At 40.8% G+C, this 14,332-nt stretch overlaps 1 protein-coding gene across 1 annotated transcript in view; it reads left to right on the top strand.

Annotated features, from left to right (window-relative positions):
* The window catches only part of flt4 (fms related receptor tyrosine kinase 4), a 74,557-nt gene that overhangs the window by 57,196 nt on the left and 3,029 nt on the right, over window positions 1–14,332 (top strand). Inside the window, exons 17-28 of the mRNA XM_012863323.3 lie at window positions 2,796–2,931; window positions 3,397–3,501; window positions 5,013–5,126; window positions 7,154–7,242; window positions 7,458–7,608; window positions 7,715–7,809; window positions 9,968–10,090; window positions 10,232–10,343; window positions 10,478–10,577; window positions 10,796–10,901; window positions 11,008–11,132; window positions 14,144–14,264. Of these exons, the coding sequence (XP_012718777.2) occupies window positions 2,796–2,931; window positions 3,397–3,501; window positions 5,013–5,126; window positions 7,154–7,242; window positions 7,458–7,608; window positions 7,715–7,809; window positions 9,968–10,090; window positions 10,232–10,343; window positions 10,478–10,577; window positions 10,796–10,901; window positions 11,008–11,132; window positions 14,144–14,264 (1,377 nt within the window). The remainder of the gene's footprint in view (window positions 1–2,795; window positions 2,932–3,396; window positions 3,502–5,012; window positions 5,127–7,153; window positions 7,243–7,457; window positions 7,609–7,714; window positions 7,810–9,967; window positions 10,091–10,231; window positions 10,344–10,477; window positions 10,578–10,795; window positions 10,902–11,007; window positions 11,133–14,143; window positions 14,265–14,332) is intronic.

The following is a 14,332-nucleotide window of genomic DNA, read 5'->3' as shown; positions in this document are numbered from 1 at the left end:
CTTTTGAGACATTAGTCCTTTAATCCTGGAAATGTTCCTCAGGTGATAAAAAGACGACTTTGTAATTGTCTTTAGATGCTTTTGAAGGTTCAGGTCTGAGTCCATCACTACTCCCAGATTTCGTGCCTGATCAGTGGTTACTAGCGGTAGCAGTTGAAGCTGTGTGCTAACTTTTGATTGCTCCTCTATAATTATTACTTCATTTTTGTTTTTATTCAATTGAAGGAAATGTTGGCACATCCAGGCATTGATTTCTTCTAGGCATTTACTCAGTGCCTGAACTGGTTCATAGTCACCTGGTGAAATGGTGATGTAAAGCTGTGTGTTGTCTGCATAGTTATGGCAACTTATATTGTTGTTGTTTATTGATCTGAGCTAGAGGGAGCATGTAGATATTGAACAAGAGGGGACCCAGGTTGTACCCTTGGGGGACCCCAACATGTAATTATTGTTGTCTCTGATGTAAAGTTACCTACTGACACAAAAAAGTTCCTGTTCTTTAAGTAGGTTTTAAACCAGTCGAGTGCTGTACCTGAAAGGCCGACCAAGTTTTCCAGGTGCTCTAACAGAATGGAGTGATCAACATTATCAAATGCTGCACTGAGGTCCAATAGTACCAGCTCTGTGGTTCTTCCACAGTCTGCATTTACAGGGTTGTCAAAGTAACAGACTTTGTTTTATCGCTAAATATCTTATCACCATTCAAACAAACTGATATACCATCATACCGTGATAAAGCAGGGGATTTACACCCCGAGATGGAAGTGGGTCAAACAGTGTATTGTCCTGGTGGGTGGAATGTATGGCAATGTGTCCTTTTCTGAACTCATGCAGCATAAACCATGTCCAGATCTTGTAGATCCCACAATCCCCTGTGCTATCCTCACCACCTGCGCTAAATCCTTCCTCTCCTGTACTGTGCAGCTCCCATACCACACTGTCACGCTGAGACATAAAACGCTTTCTATTGTAGCCTTGAGGAAGAAGAGCTGTTTTAGGCCTTAGCGACCCTCAGTTCCACCACCAGTTTGGTTGCAACAGGTTGTTTTTCTCACATGGTGGTAGTCATATTTTTATGTATACAATGGCAGTTTGGAATCTCTTTTCTTGAATAATCATTATTATTCTACTATAAAACCCAAAACTTGAAAGATGGTTCAGTTTTTCACATGTAAATTTGTTTGGCTGTTTTTTTTTTCTTACCACTACAGGCATGAAGTTTGTGTGGCAAAGCCTCATGGAGTAACTTTGACCAAACACAAGAGCAGGCACTGCACTAGATTAAGCTGCTGTGCAAAATGTCCTATTCTTAAATCGCATAGGATTAAATCATCATCTGATGTTTTCTTTTCCTTTCCCTGCCACAGTAGGTCAAAGACTTAAACAAACAGGTATTCCCTCTCTGAGCCGGTGAACCCAAACCATAATTACATAAAGGATCAACATAATCATCCACTGATGCTCTATAAACAGTCACAGTGACTAACAGCTCAACGTCCTGTAGAGCTTTCTCTGGGCAACAACCCACTATGTCCCTCTGAGGTTCTCCTCTTGTACATCCAGTGCCATGTTTTCTTTCTTGTTAAGCTTGGGAATAGATTTTACTTTCCATCATAATTCCCTCTACCTCAGTGGTTTCCAGGGACCCCTGCCCTGCATGTTTCAGGTGTTTTATAAGAGGCTTCTGTGGGACTGGATGGCATGGAGAGGAGGCCATGCAATCATTTAAACCAGGGGTGCTGGAACAGAGACACCTCTTAAACATGCAGGACAGGGGTCCCTGAGGACCAAGATTGGGAATCACTGTTCTACCTTACACATTGCCACTCTGTACTGGACTTATACGCTTGATGAAGATGCACCTGGTATGACGGTTTAGACCCCTTGTTACAAACGTGGTCATGTCTTGTCCTACACTACCATCAGTAATCCTTCAGACAAATATCCAGCGCTGCTGATAATGCTTGGGTTACTCTGTGGCGCAGCCAGGAGATTAATTTACTAAAGATGAAGTTTCTTTAGTAAGTTTAGATACAGAAACAGTCTCCTCTTTGAGACCACAGCTGACAACAGGCTGCCTGTCTGTTTATATACAGCCCAGGATGTCCTTCCCTCCTTTTGCTTTGCCTGAGCCCAGGCCCGTATTAAGACAATGTGGTGCCCCTGGGCACTATACCTCAAAGCCCCCCCCCCCCTTACCCATGCTGTCCTCTGGTCAGAAACATCCGACATAATCAAGGGGATTTCTGTAATGTAATTTACTATTTACTAACTTACACAACTACATGAAGGCATATGAGCAGTGAGCAATATTCCAATAACTCATTTTAAAATGTTGAAATCAAAAAAATCTTGATTTATTTATCATTTATCATTATTGTGACATCAGTGTTCACAAAACAAATAATGCATGGTCTTTCAACAATTTCAAGTAAATAATATAACAATTTATGAAAAATATATTTTCAAAGCATGTGTCATGTGGTGCCCCCCCCCCCATGGTTGGTGCCCCTGGGCATTGGCCCACTGGCCCCTATGGATAATCCGGCCCTGCCTGAGCCTGACTGATGCAGTCAAGCAAACGCAGACAGCTGCCCTCTGGCGAAACAACTTTCCCTTTGGTTTTGAAGCGACTACCTACAAAACGATGCACGTTTTGACATATAGGCTTCCCATCTGTCTTTTCCTGTTTTCTGTGTTTACACTGTGCACATTTTGTTCGCCTAATGCCTCCTTTCTATCCTGACCTCTTAACCCCTCCCCTTACATTAGTCCTTTCCCTCCGTGAACTACAGGTTAACCCAGTAGACATAAAGACGGGCTACCTGTCGATAATAATGGACCCGGCGGAGGTGCCGCTGGACGAGCAGTGCGAATACCTGCCCTATGACTCGTCACAGTGGGAGATCTCCAGAGACAGACTCCAACTGGGTAAGCAGCCTGGGAAAAGTCAACAGGATGGATGGATGGATGGATGGATGGATGGATGGATGGATGGATGGATGGATGGACGGATGGCTAACAAGGCACTTGAGAGGGAAGGGTGTGTGAGCGTAATAACATACCCAGGGATAGTTGAGCATTAATAGATGGGAGAAAGTGAATTCTTTTTCCATTTCCAGAATCTATAACAGCATGCATTTAAATCACAGCCAGCTGTGCTGAGAGCTGCCAAGTGGAGTGCTAATGTTAAAAATGTGCTCATTTCCACAAGAGCTTTTCAAAACGCCCCAAGGAAAAGCATGTTTCACAACAGGATCTCATGGCAAAACGTTCTTTTTCCCCCCTCCAAATGCTGCAATTCATATCATATTTCTCTTCCTTGTCTGTTTTGCAAACGTCCTACCACAACCATTTGCACAACTGTTGACATTTACACATATTTTCTCCCTACAGGAAAGGTTTTAGGCCATGGTGCCTTTGGAAAAGTAGTCGAGGCATCAATCTACGGCATCAGCAAGAGCAAAAGTTTAAACACGGTGGCTGTTAAGATGCTGAAAGGTGAGATTTTGAGTTTGGTATGTACCAGATATGCATTCTGTACGACAACGCAGCGTTGTAAGAAGCCTTTTATTCACACAATATGGAAGTCAATCTAAATTGCCATTTATTAATCATAAAACTGTTTTCATTAGATTTGGTGAAAGTTTTAGAGCAACTCACAGTGCAAAGACTGCTTTTTTTTTTCTTCAAATTTGATCATGTTGGTCAGGTTATCCTCTTCCATCATCTAAAGTCATGGGTTATTTGTTTCTGATTACTTTGCTTGTACTTCTAAAGTTATTTGTAGTTACTTTTCCCAATTTTATACCCTCAGTGGCTTAGTTACAGTGTACCTCAGGGCACCTTGTGTTCTCCATTTATATGGTTAACCACGGTAAACACTTCAGAAACACGACATTCCCAAATTGTCCCCAACTTTCATCCCTTAAGTTTGCACTTTTTCACAATAGTTGTGCCCGTTTCACTTTTCCCTCATCGACATGTGTGCAAACAGCAAAACAATTACCGCAACATTTACAACTAAAGTGTCTCCTTTCCTATGGTGATTTAATAACACCTATATTCTTTTACTAGTGCAACATTGATTCCTTTAATAAACAAGTAAAATACGTTTTGTGTTTGAAATTAATTTTTTAATACTATTAAGATTTTGCATGGTTGTTTAAATATTTTTTGTTTCTACGTGCAGACAGAATGGCAGTCTCTATGGCTCTGAAATATTCTGTTTCTTTGCTGATGATATTTTAGTCTCCGTGCCTTTGAAATGAATTATACAGTTTGACATTATGTCCCGGATGCCCTGTAAGTCTCAGTGTTTGTTCTACAAATTCTTTCCATGTTGTTAAGGTTAGTTTTTTTTCTTTTAGTCTATTAAGTTATATAACCGAGCAATACAAAGAAATCTTACATGACTCCTGTAAATGCTTAAAAGGTCTTGGCCCTAAATGCAGCAGTTATTTAATGGCTCTGACTAAAGTACTCTGCTTACAAAGTAGAACCATAGACAGAGCCCCAACTTCAAGGAACTAATTATCTACAGAAATATTTGTCTTTGTGGAAAGCCTTTGGTAATATCTTAGGTTTGTTGTTGCGGTTCAGAAGGCCAACCCTCAACTCGTCCTGTTTTGTCTTTTAACGATTTCCCCTAAAGCTGAAAGGTGTTTCACATAAAAAACAAGAATCATGGCTTGAAGAAAAATTGCTCTGTATGAATAATGGCTGATTACTCATAAAGTCTGCGCTTCCCTACAAATATTGGCCAGTCTGGATGAGAGCTTTTAAAGGACCCCAGGAGAAGCTTCAGAAAGATGTGTGAAGCAGTAAACAGCTTCAAAAGGACGTTCAGGGCTGGACGTTAATCAGCTGCACCTGCAGAAACTCTCGGCTAGCTTGTTAAAATAATTGTTCACGCTTCCACTGTGCGTGCACAGAGGGGGGTGTAAGTGGAAGTCCAGCACAAAGAGGAAAAACACGGCCGTCTGAAATAAGCAGCTGTATGTGTGTTGCAGAGGGAGCCACGGTCAGCGAGCACAAGGCATTGATGTCGGAGTTAAAGATCCTGATTCACATCGGTAACCATCTGAATGTGGTCAACCTGTTGGGAGCCTGCACCAAACCGAATGGTGAGTCCTGAGATTACCACAGATTTATAACCATCTATCCACACCCGCTGAACTTTTTTCACAATTTCATCAGGTTACCTCCACAGACTTTCCACATTTTACTGGAATTTCGTGTGATAGACCAAAACAAAGTGGTTCGCAGTTGTACAGTAAATTAGAAGGAGGGGTATGTAGGGATCTTAAAATATTTTAAAATGTGCAGATATTAGATTCGATTTTTAGATTAGATTAGATTCAACTTTATTGTCATTACACAGGTACAGGTACAAGGCAACGAAATGCAGTTTAGGTCTAACCAGAAGTGCAATAGCAGCAAGTGCAGGATAAACAATGGTTCCATAAGTACAGGACATGGGTTTTTACTGAATAAATCAGAATCAGAATCAGATATACTTTAATAATCCCAGAGGGAAATTGCTGAAATATAGATATAAATATAGAGATGGATACTATTATTAACAGAATTTTACTGATAAATTTGTCCTATGAGTATAATATATAGATAACTAGTATTGTGAACTAAATTTACAGCTGGATATGTACCGAATATAATATACAGGTGGATATTACTATAAATAGAGTTTTTACAGAGATGTACAATAGCATAATAATAAAAAAACATATAATTCTCCCCTGAGTCAATCTTTGCCAACCCGCCTTTGATGCAACTTCAGCTGCAGGTCTTTTGGGGTATTTCCAGACCAACTTCGCATGTCTAGGGACTAAACATTATGCCCATTCTTCTTAGCAAAATAGCTTACGCTCAGTCTGTCTGGACAGAGATCCTCTGTTGAAGTAAACTTTCAATTCTTGTCATGGATTCTCAATTTGACATGGATCTGGCCCTTCTAACACACGGATATGCTTTGTTCTACTGTATCTCTGGGTGGGCGTTTCAGGTCTTTCTCCAGCTGGAAGGTGAACTTCTTCCCCAGTCTCAAATATTTTGCAGTCTTGAACAGGTTTCCTACCAGGATCGCGCTGTATTTGGCTCCTATCAGCTTTGACCAGCGTCCGTTTCCCTGCTGAAGAAATGCATCCCCTCAGCATGACACTGCCACCACCATTGTTCACAAACAATGTTTCATTTAATGAGTCAACAACAGCATGCTCTGTCAAACCAAAGTGTTAATAAACCTTTCATAGGAGATTATTATCTCATTATCTTTTCCTGTGCACAATCGAGCGTTGTCCTGCATCTAAATCATGGTCTTCATTCTGAGGGAAGAAGACCAAATGCATCTTCAAACTAAACAAGTTTAGTGGTCTTAATACCAGCCCATACGAGTACCCCACCTTCACCTTGCTGGCGTCTGAGTCTGAGGGGAACCTGTAGCTGTTCCAGCCGGGCCCATCCAACCGGCCCTTCATAAGCCACTCTTATCTCATCTGTCCATAAATCCTTTGAAACATGTATTTTCAGATATTTCTTGGCTCAGTTTTGACATTTTAACTTATGCTGTCTTGTTCAGGGGAGGTTCAGGTTTCAGCCTCCCTTATCTTGGCCATCTTGGCACAGAACATCTTGTACTTCTGGGTTCCCCAGGTAGGTTGTAGTTCTGGAATATGTGGAGGAGAGCGGGTTCCTGGAAGCTTCACGTCTGATTCCTTTTCAATCTTAGGCAGTTAATTTGCACCTTAATCCTCATCACATTTCTATCGACCCTGCTGACCGTTTGTGACGTCAAGTGTTTCTGCGATGTGTTTTGGCAACTTTGAGAGTGATGCATCCCTCTGGAAGTGTCAGCTGAATCTCTAGTTTTTGCCAATGCTGCCTCAGGAATAGGAGATGCCTAATAATTATGCACAATGTGATCTACTGTAGGTTGTTGTTCTACTAAGACCACACTCTCCTTCCCTCATCACATAACTACACATCCCCTCATATGCTTAAACCCAGGTTTACACAGCTTGCAGTTGGTAAATATGCTTAAAATGAATGATATGGCCAAAACGTTCGCTTGCTTTGTAATTCTGCACACAGAAGTATTAGAGCAAAGTCTTTTCTGAAACTTCTGCATCAACAGGTCCATTGATGGTGGTAGTGGAATACTGCAAATATGGGAATCTGTCCCAATTCCTGCGAGCCAAGAGGGAGTTCTTCCTTCCCTACAGGGTATGTGACCGCAGCAACACCTGAAGCCTTCTCCGCTTTTTAAATCAACATTTTCACATTGCTTCTGCTGGACGCTCAGCCGCTTTTATGCTATATTCACTTGCGCAGTATTTCCATCCATGTAATTCCGGCTTGCGGTTTTAGTCTACTCCAACACGCGTGTCTCGTTTTGGATTCGATTCTGGAGATGATTCGCCAATCTGTGTCCTATTTAGGACCGCTCGCCCAAAACCCAGAGCCAGATGAGGCGGATGATCGAAGCCGGTCAGACGGATCAAAGAGCTCCTCCGCCGTCCTCCTCGCCCCTCAGCAGTCCTCAGATTACATCATCCAAGGCATCTAATGAGAACCCTGCAGCAGAGAAACGTGAGTAAGCTTCACGTGATCAGAGCCATGGGTTCTACCGCTCATAGATCCCAAATAAATGTAGCTTTGTGATCTTTACTTTCCGCCTCTGTGTTTCCTTCTCCAGTGGAGGACCTGTGGAAAACCCCGCTGACCATAGAGGACCTAATATGCTACAGCTTCCAGGTGGCTCGTGGGATGGAGTTCCTGGCCTCCAGAAAGGTTAATGTCACCGCTGCATTGTGAACGGAGCAAATTAGGCCGTGTGGAGCCGAGGTTTGCTTTAGAGGGAGCGGGTTGGAATCTGGATCGTTCATGTGAGGGCGGCTGTAGCTCCTCCCGTTAGCTTTACCAGTTTATTTGAGGCAAACACACACAATTTACCATTCACCTTATTTGTTCTGCTCGATAACCATCGATGGGGTTAACGGTTACAATTTTAACATATATTTAAAATGTCATAGTAAATTATTGGAATAAAAACAAATCAAAGAAAATAACCACACAAATGCACTAAGATAACAAACAATAATCAGACATTTGAAATAAACTTTAACCTCTATCCCTTGTAATAAGTGATGCGGCAGTTTATTTACCAATGGATCAGTTTTTTTCCCTGCTAAAGCCATCAGAACTGAAAGCTACCTCCATTTTTTTTCTTCTCAAAAGCATCAGCGAACAGCAGATTCTGTACAAACACCTTAGAGTTTAGCAAAACTCAGGTAAAAGTTAGGGACATGGGAACACTCCCGTAATCCCTGGATTCAAAACTCTGACCTTCATCAATGAACCTGCAGCATAAATCTTTGGGTCAATGCTCGTTGCTCTCTGTGTTGATTAAAACCGACCTCACGCGAGTTAGAGCGTAAATGTTATAGCCTCTATGGAAAAAAAGCTAGAAAGGTGAAAAGGAAGTGAAATCTGCCAGTAAATGTCTGATCAGCGCATCTCTTTTCTGGCTAAATCCAGTCAAAGTATGAACGTCTTCAGTGCACTTATCCAACAGCTGAAGTTGCCAATTATTTTCTACGTTTTGTACATAAAACGTTTGAAAAGATATTAACGTTTAATCTTAGGATGTTGTTAAAGTGGCAGTTACTGATTCAGCTCAATGCAGTGGATTTGTAAAGCGCCCGATCACAGCAGATGTCATCTCAATGCTTTTTAAAAGACAAACAGATCAGATTCAGTTCATTGACAGAAATTTCTGTAAACCAAGCAGCTGATCGCAGGAACAGTCAATTACTTCGAGTCGTTAAAAATAGCAGCGATTAAACTTAGTTTCTACAAATTCAGCTGAATTACTCATTGTACTACTCCTATTTCTATTCTGTAAAATAAAATAATGTATCCACCATTAAAATTCATTAATAATACAATGACATATTATGTCATTGTGTTATTGTATATACATTGTATATACAATTGTATATACATTGTATATACAATGACTATTTCTTCTAAATTCAAAAATAACTGGTTATTTCATCATTATAATCATAAATATCTATAATAAGAGGTTATACAAACGTTTGTGTGAAATATTTAAGTTAACTTTAAGTCAAATAATTCTTACAACAATAATAGTCAGGTTAGAATAAAATTGAGAGGTTATTTATGTAGAATGTGAAGATTTTTAGCTTAGTCACACTAAGCTAAAAATAAATACTACAAACTGTAACCTTCGGTGTTAATGGATCATTTCAGAACCCTGATCCCTTTTTCTCATTTTGCATTTCACACTGTCGCCTTTTCACAGTTTGTTGCCTTACAAACACAAACGGAAGAATTTTATCACTTTGACGACACCATCCGCACCGCAAAACATGCTGGTGGTGGCAGCGTCATGCTGTGGGGTCGCCTGTCTGCAGCCGGGACTGAGAAGATGGTCAGAGCTGGTGGGAAGGTGGATGAAAACCTGTATAAAAGAGTTTGTGCTTGCAACAATTGCAAATGCAAGGAGCGTGAATACTTTAGTGAGGCACTGTGCGAGAGCCAGTAACAGACGGCCATGTTCCCTGCAATGAACAGAGACAGGGTGATAATGAAATCAGTATTAGCTGTATCTGTTAATAAACATAACTAAGGAACTCAAATTGGGTAAATGGGCTTCAAATGGCACTCATCCAAGCACCCCGTGAACCCAAAGACAGCCAATAGTTTCCACAGGGGTGCTACTACCCCTGTGGAAACCAGAGCGAACTGTAACTGGGACTGGAGCAGGCCGCAGCCAGACCGAAAAGAACATTTCTGCTTGGTCGGGCCCGATAAAAATTCACACACTTCAGTGGAGAAACAAGGTGGGAAACATTGACTGAAACCCTTCCGTGCAGAGACACCTGTCTGCAGAATACCGATGACTGTGTTTGTGTGTCCGCAGTGCATCCACAGAGATCTGGCAGCCCGGAACATCCTCCTGTCAGAGAACAACGTGGTGAAGATCTGTGACTTCGGCTTGGCCAGAGACATTTACAAAGACCCCGATTATGTCAGGAAAGGCAACGTATGTCTGTCCTCGTCCGGCTCTCTTTACTGCATTTGGACAAGAAAACTCTCTGTGTTTGTTTAATAAACTGCCCTCCTAATGATTACCTTTGAGTGTTTATGCTTCTGTCTCGCTTCATGTGCTCTGATGCTGCCGCAGGCTCGTCTGCCTCTGAAGTGGATGGCTCCAGAGAGTATCTTTGACAAAGTGTACACCAGCCAGAGTGACGTGTGGTCTTTTGGAGTCCTCCTCTGGGAAATCTTTTCACTGGGTAATCTACGACTCAGACCACACTCGAGGCCCGTCGTTTGTATTCGTATCGGAAGAGACGCCAACTCCCGCAGGCTTGTTTCCCTCCTCCTGCCGTGTTAATTTATGCGCCGCCCTCGCTCTGTGTGCACGCAGGTGCATCTCCGTACCCAGGAGTGCAGATTGATGAAGAGTTCTGCAAACGGTTGAAAGACGGCGTCAGAATGAGAGCACCGGAGACAGCCTCTCCTGAAATGTAAATGTTTCTTCCTCATATAGGGGAGAAATGGGCTTTCTTTTCCTTTCAAGTAGGATTTATGAATCTAAAGCCCTCTAATTTATCAGGCCAGTTTCAGGAGCCAAGTGTCATTCAGCTGACAGCCACACGGAGGAAATCCATCAGGATCACCTTTGTGTGGCTAAATTAGACAGGGGGTGTGCTGTTGTTGTGACTCTGCTGCCCTCTCCTGGCAGATATGGCATCATGCTGGCCTGCTGGCATGGCGAGCCCAAAGAGAGGCCGACGTTTCCTGCTCTGGTCCAGATCCTGGGAGACCTACTGCAGGACAACAGTCTACCGGTGAGTTCTGCTGGAGCTGCTGCAACCACACAACGCTTACTTGTCTTCAGTTTATATTAGGATACGCAGAGTTCTTCTATGTTGAACATCCTCTTCTTCCTCTCAGGACGGGAAGGATTACATCCCCCTGAACCACTCGCAGAACTCAGAAGATGACGGTTTCTCACAGAATTCATCTCGTCCTGCATCAGAGGAGGAACTGAGACTGGCTTGCACCACTTTGCCCACGAGGTACCGACACGTCCTTTCAGACGCTGTGAATATTAAACAAGCTGGGCTACGAAAGGCTTCACATTCAACTGGGCAATAATACTGTTGTTATTATGAATATTATGACACGTAGTAATATTATTATTATCATTATTTACACGGGTACATCTTAGAGATGTTTTTAAGGTAGAAATGTTTTAAACAAGTATACAATAGAATGGAGACGATCAAGTGAAAAGTGTGATCCGCTAGCGATAAAACATCAAAAACAGGAACAAAAACTAGTGACACTCTGACAGCTGCCATCAATGCCTGTGACCAAAATAAACCAGCAAGTGACCAGTGGATTAAAAAGAGCTTACAGGAAAATACTTGGTGAACTTTGTGACATTTGCTGTTAATTTGTTGGATGAAATATTGATAAAAAAAATAGACTTTCTGTTTAAAAAACAGCACTGGATGATTATTTTATACCATTTATTTTATAATAATAATATTACTATGGTCCAGTGCGCACAACGTGACACATGCTCACAAACATATAGATGTGCCTACATAGCGTATTTCTAACGAATTAATAAAAAAGAAAAGCCTAGCCCTAACCTTTCACAAAAAGGCTAACTCCTAACCCTGAATCCTGTGGTCTTAAGTCTGCGTGTCTGTGACATCCAGAGGAGGAAGTGAAGCAACAACATTGGCTTCATTTCTTTTTGGCAAACTTTTCAACCAGATTTAACTGCTTAAAACTCCATGTTCTTATTCTCAGTTAGTTTCACTGCATCGTCACTGTAAGCTCATGGAAAAAGCGTCAGCCAGCAGATAAAGACTTGTAAACTTACCAAATAAATTTTTACTACGGACGTATGTAGGTTTTTACCACAAGACTATCTCTACTTTTAGTTTCTTCAGAGTTTTGGTCACAATAAAGGAAAACAATGAAAAGTCAAATAATTATGATTATTATTTTTTTTTATTAAATCAAAGCAACATCAGGCAGGCTACATGATCTGTAACATCCGTACAGCAGCAGGCGCCACTGAATAGTTTAATTTTCTCACCATCTCCCGTGTAAGAAGACGGGGTCACACCACAGCACCAAACCGTGTCCTTGCTGCAGTGTAGATTTTTAACTTTTGTCACAGCCAGTATTTATATAGCAGTTGCTTTTAATGATCATCATTCTTAATAAATGACCTGGATAACAATGACAGGTGACAGGTTGCATTTTCAGCACTGCCGATGTGTGAACAGCGACGATGAGAGAGCAACACAGAGAGAGAGAAGCCATTTTTTTTACTAATAAAACACCACTGATAAACAGAGAGAAATACCTTTCCGCTCTATTCTGTGGGGAAAACACCCTTCATACTCATCAACGCTGCACTTTGTTTCATAATTTCCATTTCAAATAAGATTATTTTTGTAAGTTACCCTTTGACTTACTTTGATGATAAAAAGGCTACACATGAACATTACTGTGTGACAACAATGAGCACGTGCCCCTTACAGTAAAGGTGTCTACTAATAGAGTCCAATCTGATAACCCCCCCCCCCTCCTCCACAAATAAATCTGGAGCTACTGCCTAGCTTTACTGAAGTGTTTTATAACAAACGTGAATACATACAACTCAGTTTCAATCCGTCTTCTTGATGGGATTGACCTGGCTTTATATTTCTGTAAATAAACTAGATCCATTTGCCTTTTAAAATGTCTTGAGACAACAGTTGCTGTGAATCAGCATATTATGTGTAAACTGATTTGAATTTTTATTTTTTTTAAATGTTGTACATACTATATAACCTTTTTGGGCTTTACTTGTGCTGACTCCTTTTTCCTATTTTCTGGGCATTTATTTTACTGTATTAAGCCAGAAAACCCCAAACTGGTGGCACCAGTCATGGCTTCTTTCCTACCCTGGCGTGAAACAAATAATCTTTCTGTCATAAAAGTGAAAGAGGACATTGTTTTTTGTCTGGTGGAAGCTATTTTACACAGTGGTATCTTTGTTAAAGCCTGACTGTTTGCACAAATCTGATAACCTATATTTTCTATTTTTGCTAAAGAGATTAAGTTATGAAAAAAAAAAGAAGAAACAGAAATGCATAATTTGCAGCCTGTGATTAAAGAAGCAATTTCTAAACCTTCCAGTAGGTGGCAGCAAACCCACATGAACTTAGTTAAATGTGAACCCGCCCTGCATCAAAATAAGCATAACTATTAGGATAACTAAAATAGATAGCTGATTAAAATGAACTCTGAATAATCACCATTAGCCATGGAAATGCATAAAGCCCCACAAGAAACTGTAACTACAGACACTTTTAAAAAGTGTCCTTTAATATCCAGTTGCAATAACATTTCATAAAAAAACACTTAGTGTTGGTTTATGCTCATCATTGCATATCCACTCTAATGTGAATACTTATTTATATATAAAAAACATGTCCACGAATATGAAATACGGACTTATTGAATAAATTAGATTTATAAAAAAAGTTTATTTATTTCTGTAGCTCAGTTCCCAAAGTGAAACACATTACATAGATTAGCTACACACAGATTGAGGTTTTCAAGCCTTTTATTTAAATTCATTATGATAATGCTCTGCTTATAACAAATCAAAAATATTTTAGACTCGAATATTACGTCAGACCAATAAAAACATCTTAATAAAGAAATTTGGGCTTTAAAAATGAATATTCAATACCTGCTTAAAGTTTGCCTTGATCTGAACACATATTCTAATTCTATCGAACATGACTATAAAGTGTAATTGGTTTAGATTAGCAGCAGCAGCTTGATCTTATGAGATTCTGCGAAGTAAGGAAGTTAGGAGGTGTGGAGACCTGAAGCCACATTCTGGTGGAAAAACTGTAGAAAATGTCATCTTTGGGCTGTGAGTCCTGGCTACAAGGATTGTTGGTGAAATAATAAATCCTTCACTGTTTTAACCCCGTAACCTTCTCTAGGCCTCCAGCATGAACTGTTTTCCTCTTGTTTGAACGATATCTCTTCTCCAAATCCCGGGCAGGTATTACAACTGCGTGCCCTTTGCCGGCTGGGTGTTTGTTGGGCCCTCTAAAACATGTCAGCCCAGTGTGAAGACGTTTGAAGACTTGCGCCAGGGGATGCAGTCACAGAAACCTCCACAAGTAGGCTCTTTGATTCTGTTTTTTTATTTATTTATTTTTTTACTTGTTGAAACCGACCGATGAGCTTT

The sequence above is a fragment of the Fundulus heteroclitus genome, chromosome 23 (genome assembly GCF_011125445.2).
Source record: "Fundulus heteroclitus isolate FHET01 chromosome 23, MU-UCD_Fhet_4.1, whole genome shotgun sequence".
Classification (NCBI taxonomy): domain Eukaryota; kingdom Metazoa; phylum Chordata; class Actinopteri; order Cyprinodontiformes; family Fundulidae; genus Fundulus; species Fundulus heteroclitus.
Note: the sequence above shows the minus strand (reverse complement) of the source record. Positions and strands in the feature narration are given on the sequence as shown.